This window comes from Gavialis gangeticus, unplaced genomic scaffold (assembly GCF_001723915.1).
Source record: "Gavialis gangeticus isolate Ggan-Ray unplaced genomic scaffold, GavGan_comp1, whole genome shotgun sequence".
Taxonomy (NCBI): domain Eukaryota; kingdom Metazoa; phylum Chordata; order Crocodylia; family Gavialidae; genus Gavialis; species Gavialis gangeticus.
Window position 1 is genome coordinate 1,158,700 of NW_017728982.1, and position 11,972 is coordinate 1,170,671.

Genomic DNA, 11,972 nt, shown 5'->3' on the forward strand with positions numbered 1-11,972 from the left:
CCGCCCGGGCTGCACACGAGCTCCTCTGGCCTGCTGGCGGCCCCGGTGCTGGATCACGGCCCCCGCAGCGCCCCCCCGGGGAAGGAGTACATCCCACTGGCGTCAGGGATTGAGCCCAGTGGCTGGCCTCACTGAAAGCCCCGGCCACACCGGGCAGCACAGGTGTCGCTCGCAGCACTGATGCTGCACAAGCAGGCGCTCGCTCGCGCCGAGGCACTCCCCCAGCTCTGCCTGACCCCAGTGCACAGCTGCTGCCGGTTTTGCAGCCTGCAGGCAAAGCTGAGGTCGCCTGAACGCGGTGCACGCGAACCCTTCCAGCGGCACAGGTCTCGTCTCAGCCCGTGCGTTGGTGTGGCGCCGGGTCGCAGCGTGAAGCAGAGACGGCACGCCGGATGAGCGCTGCTTTATGTACAAGTGCAGCTAGTACAGAGCTCGCGCCCGCAGCGAACGCGGCACCTCGCTGCCATCACGCCGTTCTCCTTCCCCCGGCAAGGCGGTAGCACCGGGGCGGACAAGCCGGTCTTCCTGGCATCGCAGAGGCAGCCGGCGCTCCGCCCGAGGGGCATCGCACAGCAGGGCCCCAGGACATGGCAGCCCAGCACTTCGGGGGGGGCAGAGGGCTCCCTGCCAGCCTTCAGGCCACATCGGCCGAGCCTTTCACCCGCCTTGAAGCGTGGGCAGCACATGGCGACGACATGCATTTAACACTAAGACACGCGGAGCCCCCGCCCCCCTGCGCCAGGGCCCCCCCGCAGCGCAGCACAGCACAGCACGCTAGCAGCTGCAGGCTTGCACGAGCTCTGCTCCGGAGGTGCCAGGGCCACATACACGACAGGGAGAAGTAGTGCAAGCTCCTGCCAGGCCCCAGCTTGCACACATGTAGGCAATGAAGGGTCAAGGGACTCTCCCCGCCGGCGCGGAAGAGTCCGGTGATAAACACCGACATTAACAGGGTCAGACGGTTGGTGCCAAGCAACCGGCTGCACTGGGGGTGGCGCTGGTTACCCAGGCCCTATAAAGGGGCGCGAGGCCTGTTCGTAACTGGACTGCCCAATGCAGCCTGCACCTGCCGCCCCAGACAGCAGCGCTCGGTGCCAGGGGCTGGCCGTGCTTTGGCTAGCAAATAGCTTCCCAGCCTGCATGGCCCACAGAGGTGTTTGGAGGGGCTGAGGTGCGGTGCCTGGGGGACAGGGCCCCCAGCAGAGTGAGGCCAGGTTTAGCATGATGCCGCAGCCAGGTGCAGCTAGGGCTGGGGACAGCGGGTGCTGGGGGGACGTGGCTCAGCCTGGGACAGGCCTCCTCCTGCCCTGTGCCAGGCTGCCTGGGTTGGGCACAGCTACAGCGACTGCGGCTCCTTCTGCTTGTATTGCCTGAAGCGCGTCTGGATGGTCACCGCCGCTCGCTCCGTCGCGGTGTACAGCGCCGGGCTCTCACGGCTCCACTCGGGTGCGGGGGTCCCTGTGGGGTGGAGGGCAGAGCCGTGAGCCACAGCCTCGGCCCCCTCCCTCCCCGACAGCATAGGCCGCAGCAGCTGTGCCTGTCCTGCGCCACGGGGCAAGGTGCTTTGTCCGCCTGAGCCACTTACTGGCCCAGCCCTGCTGAGAACAGAAGTGGAAGAATCCTATCTGCTAAACGCTTGACTTCATGAGAGGCAGCACAGGGTCAGGAGCAGGAAGGTGGTTTGCGCCAGGCCGAGGCTAGAGGACAGGACAGCGGGGCCTGGGAAGGGCTTTTCCTTTTAGCAGGGGTGTCCTGGCATCTTGACTTAAAAGTTCAGCTGAGTGTAGAGCCTGCTGAGGGCGGGCGCTGGGCTGCAATCCTGCCCGCCAGCCCCGCGGCACGGCTCTAGCACCCGGCGCCCCAGGCAATCCCCAATCCCCCGAGCAGCACGGAGGATGCTATGCACTCACCTTTCTGCCCGGGGAGCGAGTTGGTGCTGTTTTTTCGGGAGCTCCCACCTCTCTGGAAGGAAGAAAGGATGAAAGGGCTCAGTTAGAGGGAGGACGGGCACTCTGAGGCCAGCTCTGAAGCTCTAGCAAAGGACAGGCCTGGTTTTGAGAGCTTTTTGCTCTTGGAGTAATGTCAAAACCCTCTGGGATCCTAGAGACACTTACAGTTGTCTTCATAAAGTGACCTTACCCATAATGGTTGGATTAATTCAGCATCTTAACACGACGGGGTGGGCAGAAGTATAGATATGAGCCTTTATAAACCACCTGTCTCTGTTTCCCCGGCTCCTCAGCATATTACACACGTACGGCCTAACCGCACTGCTGGGCTTTCCGCTGTAAATCACTGGGACAAGGAGACTAAGTTTATCCGCTTCATCTTGCTGTCACCCAGCAGCACCGATGCTGTGATGTCTGAGCTCCAAGCGCCGCAGTGAGATGCCCAGGAAAAGCAGCTTTAAGTGTATCGAAGGAGAACGTTTCTCTTGGCTGGTGCCCCTTTAGCACCGGCCCCCTGTGCCTCTGCTCTCGGCCCCGGGCTGTTCTGAAGGGATCGCGCGGTTAATAAATGTGCAGTTCTCCTCTTGGACATCTGACTTGCCCCTTGTGTCATTGCCAGTCCAGCAGCTCATCTCAGTCCAAGCCAGGAGGTTCCCCTGAGCTCCTAAAAACCCGGGCAAGTGCCCCCCACCACTGAGCCTGCAGCCCTTGGATCGAGCGCGTGCCCTTTTTGGGGACCCCTTGACTTGGCAAGCTCACAGAGCAGGGCTTCCTCGGCCCCAGCCGTGCAGGTGCTGGTAGCCACGGACAGAAATAATCCATTGGTAGCACTGGGCTCAGGTGTTTTCTGTGCTTGAATGGACAGGCATGTGCCTAGCACCCCCAGGCAGAGCAGCGTGCCATGGGGCTACATGCTCACAGAGCCCCCAGTGCCAGGAAGCCCCTGTCCCCAGGCGCTGAGCAGGCACGAGAGACTGGGGCTGGCAGGGGAGAGGGAAGCCTGGATGCCTCCAGTCGCCCGGCGGCTCGGTGGCAGCTGGGGACGAGGCTGCTGGTCACCCCACATGGCATGCTGGCACCGACCTGCTCCGTGCAGGCTTGGAGGGCTGCGTGCACCCGGCAACCTGCCACGACCAGGTCCCCAGCCCCCTCCACCCACTGGACGTCCCGGCCAGAGCCCCGTACATACCTCGCCGTCCCGGCTGGCTCGGCGGTTCTGCGTCACGCACTGGACCTGCCAGGGCAGGGGCTGGTACACGAGGTAGGGCAGCGGCTCCTTGTGGAACAGGTTGGTGCCGAGCTGGGAGGTGGAGAAAGGCAGTGCCCGTTAGCCGCGCTGAGTCCCTGGAGCGAGCAGTGTGCAGAGCCGGGGCGGCCTGGCCCTGGGACGTGCCTCGCCCCAGTCACCCATGTATCAGAGCCACGAGGGCCTTTAGTGCCTTTATTCTGAGTGTTTCCAGGGGGCGAACATCGCTACTGGGTCAATGGCAACCGAGGCACAGAGCAACTAAGTGCCTTGCCCAAGGTTACGCAGGGAGTCTGTGGCACAGCAGAGGAGCAGCGGGACCCTGGGCCCAGGCCTCTGGCTGCTGCAACGATGCACCAGGGCCGAGGTGGCAGGAGCAGGCCAGAGGCAGCGATACACGGCAGTTCGGAAACTGCAGAAATGCCCCAGCCCAGAGGCCGTGGCTCACTTGGGTGCCGTCCCCCAAGGCAGGGGGAAGTTCTGTGACTCATCTGGGATTAGGGCAAAAGCCAACCGGTGGGACAAGCCTAATGCTCCTAAGTCCTTGTGCTGGCGGCTGGGCCCTTAAGCCTCCTTTTGGACGCATCATCTTCCATTTGTGACATCACACCTGGTTGCCAAGGAGATGCTTACGAAGTCACAAGCAGCAGATTACAGCAACACGGGGAGGAATCACCAGCTTTGGCTGGTCAGCTCTTAAGCAGCCCAGATCCCAGTTACAGTCTGTTACTGGTGGAGGCAGGAGAGCTCCCAGCGAGGTACAGCTGCGGCTCCGAGGCTCGCACATGGCGCCGCGGGGCACCCGGGGCCAGCAGCCTGGAGCTCGTGGCCAGGCCCACGCCGCTCACATTCAGAGCCACAAAGGCGGGAGGCAGGAGCAGGTCCCCTCATCCTGCACGCGTATTCAGGCTGGGCAAGGGCCACCACTCCCTGCGTGGGCAGGTGGGAGGACGGGACCCCACGGCAGCCTCTGCCAAGGCCACGAGGCCCCAAACAGGCCTGAAGCTGCTGCTGTGGAAAGCCTCCTTCCAGTCCGACACGGAGCTGTTCTCCCCTGAGCCCCTCTGCAGCTTTTTGGGAGCTGGCGGGATTTTGGAAAGGGAAAAGGCCTCTGATGTTTGAGTCCCGAGACCAGAATTCACCAAGCCCTCGGGAACGCCAGGGAATAAATGGCATGACTGGGCACACGGCCGACAGCACAGTGCACCTGCATTCGCAGGCAGCAGGACCAGGCCTGGGGGCAGGGGGTCTGGGTGACAGGTCGCCGGACAGTCGTCCCTGGCAGGTTTTGCAGCCCATACAGGGTGGAAGGAAGGAGCTTGGAGTGCACGGCCTCCTTCCAAACCGCTGTCTCCCTTCACCACCCGGTTGCTCGCACACTCTTGATTAAGCCGACAGGCTCTTTGGCAACTAACCATCCATTCGCACATCCGCGGAGCCCAAAGCCCAGCCTGGCCCAGCCCAGACTCACCCGTCTGAACGCTCTCACCATGAAGAACAGCGCTGTCATGAGGGTGGCCAGCATGGCCAGAGTCTCTGCTGGGCTCCCCCACTTAGGGAAGGAGAAGACGGCCTGAGTGAGAGCCCCGAGCGTCTCCGTGGCGGCAGCTACTGAAGCAGCCCCTTCTCAAGCAGCAGCAGCAGCAGCAGCAGCCGCTGGACAGGTGGCCTCTGCTGTTTTAAGGAGCTTAGAGCGTGCGTTCATCGGGGCTGAGTAATTGCTCGCTGTCCTTTTGCTCTCCTAATCGCTGGGCTCATGTGGCAAACACGATGCTTTAAGAACAGCGCATCCTCTCCCGTCTCCCCCCGGCCTCGCTGGTCCCCCTCCACTGGACCGTGCAGGGAAGGTCGACAGGCTGGGCCACAGCCGGGTTGTTTAGCCGGATGCCAGCCGGAGCAGGCAGCGGGGTGAAGGGACCCGGTTGCTTAAATCACTGGCCTGCCCAAGTGAGGTGCAGCAGATGAAGACAGATTTGGGAAAGCGGCAGGGGCTCGGAGCCCAGGACACGCCCCACTGCTCCCCCAGAACATGCCACAAGATGGCTGTACTTCATCTGGCTTTTAATTAATGTTTCCCATCTAATTAGCAACCGCCAGGGTGGGGGAGTTTTCCACGGGGGTGGGACTGTCCCACTGAGCCACGTCTGTGTTTTTGGCTATGTCGAGTGGCACCCATCCAGCGTGTAGCAGCCCTTCCACAGGCCTTGTCAGGGGGGAAATGTTCGAGCACCCATCCAGCTCGGGATTAGCAGAACGGTGTCCAGAGCGCTGCAGAATGGGTGGCTATGGCTACGACTCGCAGCGGGACCCACCACTGGGACGAGGACGGGCCGATGGCAGCTCCAGATGTTTTCACTCTTTGGCGTGGGCCCATCTCCCCTTCAGCTGTGAGCCTGATGTGACCCATGTACGTTTGACATGATTTGACACGCTGCCACCCATGCCCAGACCTTGCTGTCACATGCCGCAGCACTTAGGGCTGGTGCTTTTCCAGGAACTGCTCGCATGGCCCCTTCCACGTTACTCGTTGCCTCTAGCTTAGAGCAACTCAAACTGCACCAAGCTGAAGTGGGAGCGGGCTGCAGAGCTACTGTGGGATGCCTCACCCCAGGGTCACAGGGCAGCTGGTAGGTGCAGCCCAAAAGGGACCCTCAGGACCCCTCCTAGGCCCACCCCTAAGCTCACTATATAGATGCTACCAGGGGGCAAGCGAACATCTGAGCAGTGCACATGGGAGTCTCACAGGCAGTTTTGCACCATTTAATCCTGAATTCACCCTTGCCAGATGTAAATTAACCTGAAGTTTCATTGCCTTTTGATTTCTTCCTGATTCAGGAGTAACAATCATGATTCCCAGTTTGATTTTGTCCCACGTTTTGCTTGGTTCACCTTGTCCTCCTGGTCACATTGTCCATATGGGTAGGATCTGGCTTGGCTGAAGCAACCTTTTTCCTTTCCCTACATAAGAGATTCTGCTTTGGTTTCTCACATATTCATTCAGTCATCCTCCAGATGATGGCAGAGGGCAGCGAATAACAGCATGTTCCCCTGACATGGTGAACGAATTCCTGCACGAGAGGCTGCTTTGGACAAATGAGAAGGAACCTGAAGGAAGGCAAGAGACCAAAAAGGAGTATGGAGGAGCACTGAGGCTGGCAGCTGACACAAATAACACGCCTGTGCACAAATCAGCAACACGTTCACATATATAAATATATACCTCAATACACACGTGCAGATAGGTTTTCTTTCTAAAATGTGCAGCCCTTGACATCTATTGCAAAGAAAGGCTAAGCTCAAAGCCACCTGAGGACAAGTGAAAGAGGTGTGCAGAAGGTACAAGCAGACCCCCAGAGAGGAACGTGGGACACAAAGCGTCACAACAGGGAGAAAATAAGGCTACAGACATCGCCATCATCCAAAATAGGCCTATGCGGATTTATTTTATATATAAAAGATACAGCTGATATCACAAGATTCAAAGGGAAAAAATAAACCTGATTCAGAAGCACAGCATTCTTGTTAATAAAATAGGCTTTTATCCCTACTGAGGTGTCTGGTTCGCCGCAGCGCACAGCCTGGAGTCTCCAGCCACGTGCTGGGCACAGGCTCATGCAGCTGCCAGCCCTTCAGGGCTGTGACAGGCGGGATGAGAGAGGGGCTGTCAAGGGCTTCCCTGGGGTTTCTCTCATGGCAGGAGGACAAAGTGCAACCCCCTGCCTTGGGCTCTGTGTAATCTGGTAGCACATTCAGGGGGTCCACGCTAGGGTCCACACCCTTATCCCGAGACGGATTCTGCAGGAAAGGTGCCAGGCTCAGCGGGCATTCAACATCTCTGTCCACCTGCGCTAAATCAGCAGAGGTGGAGCGTCTTTCCTTAAGCAATGACTTCAGCATGGTATGGCTAACCCAGCATCTCTCAGAGGCATCACCAGCCCTCTCAGCCAGGGAAGGACCCTATGTTCAGACCCATCTCTTCACCCACGTGCTCCCAAATCCCTGCGTAAAGGGAAGCAGGTCATCTGAACAGCTCACAGCAGCAATATATGTGGAAAATGGCTACAAAACAGAGCTGCTGCAAGAACAGCATCTTGAACAGAGAAGCAGCTTTCTATTTGTACCTAGACATTCCCCGCAGCATGTGCCAGTGCGTACGGACCAGGGTCCCCCTCCCTGCTCTGCTTTCCTCTCCTCATGTCTCGATCCAAGAGGAGCCATGTGAGCAGCCCTTCCTGGAGCCATCTCCTGGCATGCGAGTGGTTTGCAAAGACTCTCTTTCACCAGTGGGTATCCCCTTAATGCAAGCTCTTCGGGCCAAAATGATGGCACAAGCAGCACTTGTGGGTATCAATGTTTTGCAAAAGCCGGTGCAGACAATGCGTGGATAACAGACACCAATCAAGCACCAGCCCATGCTGCCTCCCTGCATCCTCCTGCTGCCCTGAGATGTCTGGAGGTCAGTGGGTTTTTAATCACCAAACAACTCCAAGTGCCTGTGGGACGGGTCCAAAGCCCTGTGGAGGCACCTCGCAGCAGGCTTTGGCTCAGAGCCGGGCATTACTTTGCCTTGTGCACCATCAACCTCAGCTCTGGCTTCAGCCTCGCTGCCTGGGGATGGACCCATGGTGCCAGGCCCAGGCCTGGACCCCAGCTGTAGGACTGCTCAGCGTGGGTGTTCTGGGCACTGCAGGGAAGGTACATGGAGTCGTGGCCACTCGCCTCATCCCAAACCAACTCTGCTGATGCCAGCACCAATGGATGCACTAGTGCAAATGGCCACGGGCTCTGTCAGGCAGCTCTGCTCAGGTGAGTGAGGGGATGCACGTGGGCTCCCAAAACAGCTCTGAGAACAGTCCTGATCAGACCCAGGCAGTTCTGGCAGGGGTGGTCTCCTCCCCAGCATATGCTGGGTAAGGCGGCCCTGCTGAGCACCACCTGCTGCCTGACAAAGAGAAACAGTCTCAGAGGCTTTGCCTCTGCTGTCCCCTGAGCGATGGCTGAGCCTCATGACTGAGGCACTGCGAAACCTCGTAAACATTTTCTGCTAGAAATACACTCAACATTCAGCATGAAAGGAAACCCTGGTGTCCCTAGGTGGAGGTGGCAAGAGGACGGGTCCAGGAGACAAACGTGGCATCGGCTCGGCCCGGCGCGGGGCCCAGAGGCTCTCACCTCCATTGCTCTCAATTCTGTGCTTCAGTGTAAAAAACATAATTGCAGACATTTTGCTTTTCATGCTCCCAAGCTCAAGGATGTATCACAGAGGGCTGGTGACTGAGTTCACCTGACACCAATGTTTGTTGTGCATCAACAGGGCATTCATTTCCTGAATATTTCCTCTGGCAACAGTTTTCTGTTGGAATTCACCTCCTCCCCTCAACACGTTATTCAAAGTCCTCGGTGATTCACAGCTTCATCATGTGATTGCTGGAATACTAATGAGGGAACTGTTGATTTATTGAAGCCCTGATATTTCACCACTGGATTAAACAGTCTATAAAGTATATTTGGACACATTACAGGATTAAAAGAATCCACTGGGGAAGTTTGCTTCCTCCCTCCTCCACTCTCCTGGAAGGAGAGACTTTATTTCAAGGGCAAAGCAAAAGAGCCCTGTGGATCTCTGCTGTACTGTGTATTGCAGGGGACTGCAGCGACGTCACCATCTCACCAGGCACTTGTGGGGCACACGGCTGGGACTGCCACATCTCACCGGAGGGTCCACAACCTCTTAGTAGTGATACACTTTAATCTGGTTGTTTTCATCCAGGCCAAGCTGCACCAGGTCTGGGCTGCTCACAGACAGCTTCTGTGTGCTTGGGAAGAGAGGCCTGGCAGGCTGGTGAAGGAAAAGCCTGGCTGACATGGGGGAGACGCATGCACAGACATGGCAAATGGGCCTCGCACCTTGTGCTTATATGCCATATGTAGACCTCTGGCCTCCAGGCCAGCAGCATTAAAGCAGGATTAGCAAAGGTCTCATGGAGCCAGGACAGCTTGCTGGGGCTAGAGGGCTGGGGCCATATGTGTGCTGCATGGGGGTGGTCTGCAGCCCCACAAAATACTGCAGGCAAAAGGCAAGCAAGGCAGCCTGGATCATCCCCCTCGCAGCACAGACTTTTTCCTAGCAGCAATTCTCCCCTCTGACCACCTGCCTGATGCAGGCCCTATGGTCTCTAGCCACATGGGGCTTTCTGGGTGTCTGTGAAAGAACCTGCTCTGGGAGGAGCTCTGTGATGCATCCTCCTGCAATGCTGCTGGCTCCCCTCCTCCAGAGATGCTGCAGCCCCCATCGCTTGAACAGTGGGCTTCATCCAGGCACCTCGATTCTGACGTACCACCACCCTGTGCCTCTTCACCAGCACCTCACGAGGGACTGCCGGCACCACAAGCCCACGTGGTGGGCTCCAAAGACATGAAAGCTCCCCCGCTGGCTCCCCATCCCCATCTGCTCCCCGCTTCCATCTCCCACCCAGCAGCAGAAGCACAAATGAAGACAGTATCGAGGCAAAGGATACACTTTTGAATCCTTCTTGAAATTTTCCAGCCATCTCTTGTTGGCATCAATCATTCCCTGGATGCTCGTCTTGTCTGCCTCAGGGCTCCATGCCTGGGAGCGCTGGTACAAGCGGACTTGCTCACTGTCATGAGAGGGGCAGGGGGGAAGAAAAGATCTCAGAAATGGGAAGGGAAGCAAGGGCTGGATTCTGCCAGCAAGCATCCTCCTCCTGGCTCCAGCTCATCTCCCCCCACCACCAGAGTGAGATGGAGCTTTGGCCACCACGTCACCCAGCTGTGCCCTGCTTGCTGTCATCTGGGCCCTGCTCTTGACAACTGCCCCAGCTTCCCAGATGGCTCTGGAGGAGTCCTGACTTCCCCACTCCCTCCCAGCTGGCAGGCCCCACCTAGTAGGAAAAGCCCTGGTGGGATCCATATCTGCAGCGCGACTCAAGCAGGTCGTGGATGCGCAGACAGGTGCACACACTAGGCAGACGCCAGGCCTCTTTAACAATACAAGGGCGTTCCAATGGGCAGAGCCGTGGGAGTAGCTGGCCCAGGAAATGATGCTCCTGAGTGTTTCTTCACTGCCAGGGACGGGCGAGCAGGTCTGTGGGCCAGAGGGAAACAGCTGCCTTCACTGCTGGGAGGCAGGCTGCTCTGAAACCACCTCTGTGTTTGCAGCCCACTGGGCCCACAACACAGCCCACAGAGAGCTTCACTGCTGCTGCCACCGCCGCCAAGAGTTTGCCTCACGGCCATCGCACCTGAAAGCCTGGCAGCGTTCACAAGGCTGTGGCTGAATGCGAGCCAGGCGGGTGCCTGAATGCTCCGTCCCCTCGACCAGAGGAGAAAAGAACCGGCACTTCCCAGGCTGCAGAGGAGGTGACACAGCCGCAAGGGCAGGCTGCAGATGGCCACTGGGATGACTGTATTGTTGCACAGCTGCAGCCCTCAGGGACTAGCCCCAGAAGGACTCTCTGGAAGAGCAAGAGGGCACTTCTGGCTGCTAGGGAGCTCCTCAGCTTAGACAAAAGGACAGCAGCTCCTAGCCAGCCCTGCACTGAAGTGGGAGACCGCACACAGCCTGGTGCCAATGCCCTGGCTATTCTGGCCCTCGAATGCGAGCATCATCCCCACTAGCTGCAGTGCTGTAAGAGCCTGACACAGCTGGAAAGGGAAGCTGGCTCCTAACCTGCACTCAGAACCTAACCCATTTAAGTAACAAGTAGGTCAGAGCAAAATCACAGCTGACCTACAAACCACAGCAGAGAAGTGGCAGAAGCACAATGAAATAGCCACACTCGAGAGAAAGGAGCCTCACCCAGCAGGCAGGTAACCTAGTTTGCTGTCCGGAGGGGCAGAGCTTCCATTGAACAGCGGGAACCCACCTACAAGAGACAGAAATTAAATACAGACAGGGAAGAATTAAATACACCACAGATCTCACTCTGGGTCCATCCTGTGCACCCCAGAGCTGTCACAGTCCCTGGTCACCATCTTGTACCTGCCAGTGAAAGCACATACTGAGGTGCTTCTGAATGATGCTGTAGCACATGCTCATGGGAAACTCTGCAGCAAGATCCCCTGGGGCTCCCATTTGACTTCCAACAGAAGACAGGAAGTAAGAAAGCCTGTGACTGCTCCCTCCCTCCCTGTTATCACTTCCACCATGAAAAGAAACAAATTAGCACACCAGGACAACCAGATTCTGCCTCTGGGGCAGGATCTAGCCCCAAGGACTCACACTGGGTAGAAGGGGATGGACTGGCAATGCTGGCACCAAGCCAGAGAGGACTCCACACAGAATGGATGGGGCTGGGAGGGGATGCTTAGTATATGCCCCTGGCAGAACTGCCCACCCCAGAATGAACCCCCTCAGCTGCCAAGAGTGCCAGCAGCCCCTTGTCCAGGTTGTGCTTCAATTTAAATCCTTGACAGAAGCAAGCACCCCCATCCCTCGCAGCCACACAGCTCAGCCCCACGGGACCCTCTGCATCCTCCCCTCACTGCTCCACACCACCGCTTACAAGTGAGGGAATTGAGCAGGGGGTCTGTTAGCACACAGCTGCTAAACTCAGGGGCAGGGCGGGGTAGGGCAGCCATCCCTATTGCCAAGCCTAGGCAGCATGGCACTAATGCACGAGCTGAAATGCTCTGTTGGGGAGGCAATCAGCAACTGCAGTGCCAGGGAGTGAAACGCAGTGCTTCCAAATCTGTGCCAGCTTGCCTGGCTCTGCCAGGCCTTGTGGTCCTGCCAGACAGCTGGTGACAGGTAC

At 58.1% G+C, this 11,972-nt stretch overlaps 1 protein-coding gene and 1 long non-coding RNA gene across 3 annotated transcripts in view; both read right to left on the minus strand.

The window, feature by feature from the left end:
• Positions 1-1,908: 1,908 nt before the first annotated feature.
• Positions 1,909-4,836, minus strand: LOC109293728. The gene is made up of 3 exons (XR_002096379.1): positions 4,667-4,836; positions 3,139-3,249; positions 1,909-1,962 (listed from the first exon to the last, which is right to left on the minus strand). It is a non-coding gene; the product is annotated as an uncharacterized LOC109293728 (long non-coding RNA).
• A 1,776-nt stretch (positions 4,837-6,612) lies between these two features.
• CEP164 (centrosomal protein 164) overlaps positions 6,613-11,972 on the minus strand; it is a 67,702-nt gene continuing 62,342 nt past the window's right edge. For both annotated transcript variants that reach the window (XM_019512232.1, XM_019512240.1), the window contains 3 exons: positions 11,018-11,084; positions 9,714-9,836; positions 6,613-9,026 (listed from right to left, as the gene is read on the minus strand). In XM_019512232.1, the coding sequence (XP_019367777.1) occupies positions 8,927-9,026; positions 9,714-9,836; positions 11,018-11,084 (290 nt within the window). In that variant the 3' untranslated portion in view covers positions 6,613-8,926. The remainder of the gene's footprint in view (positions 9,027-9,713; positions 9,837-11,017; positions 11,085-11,972) is intronic.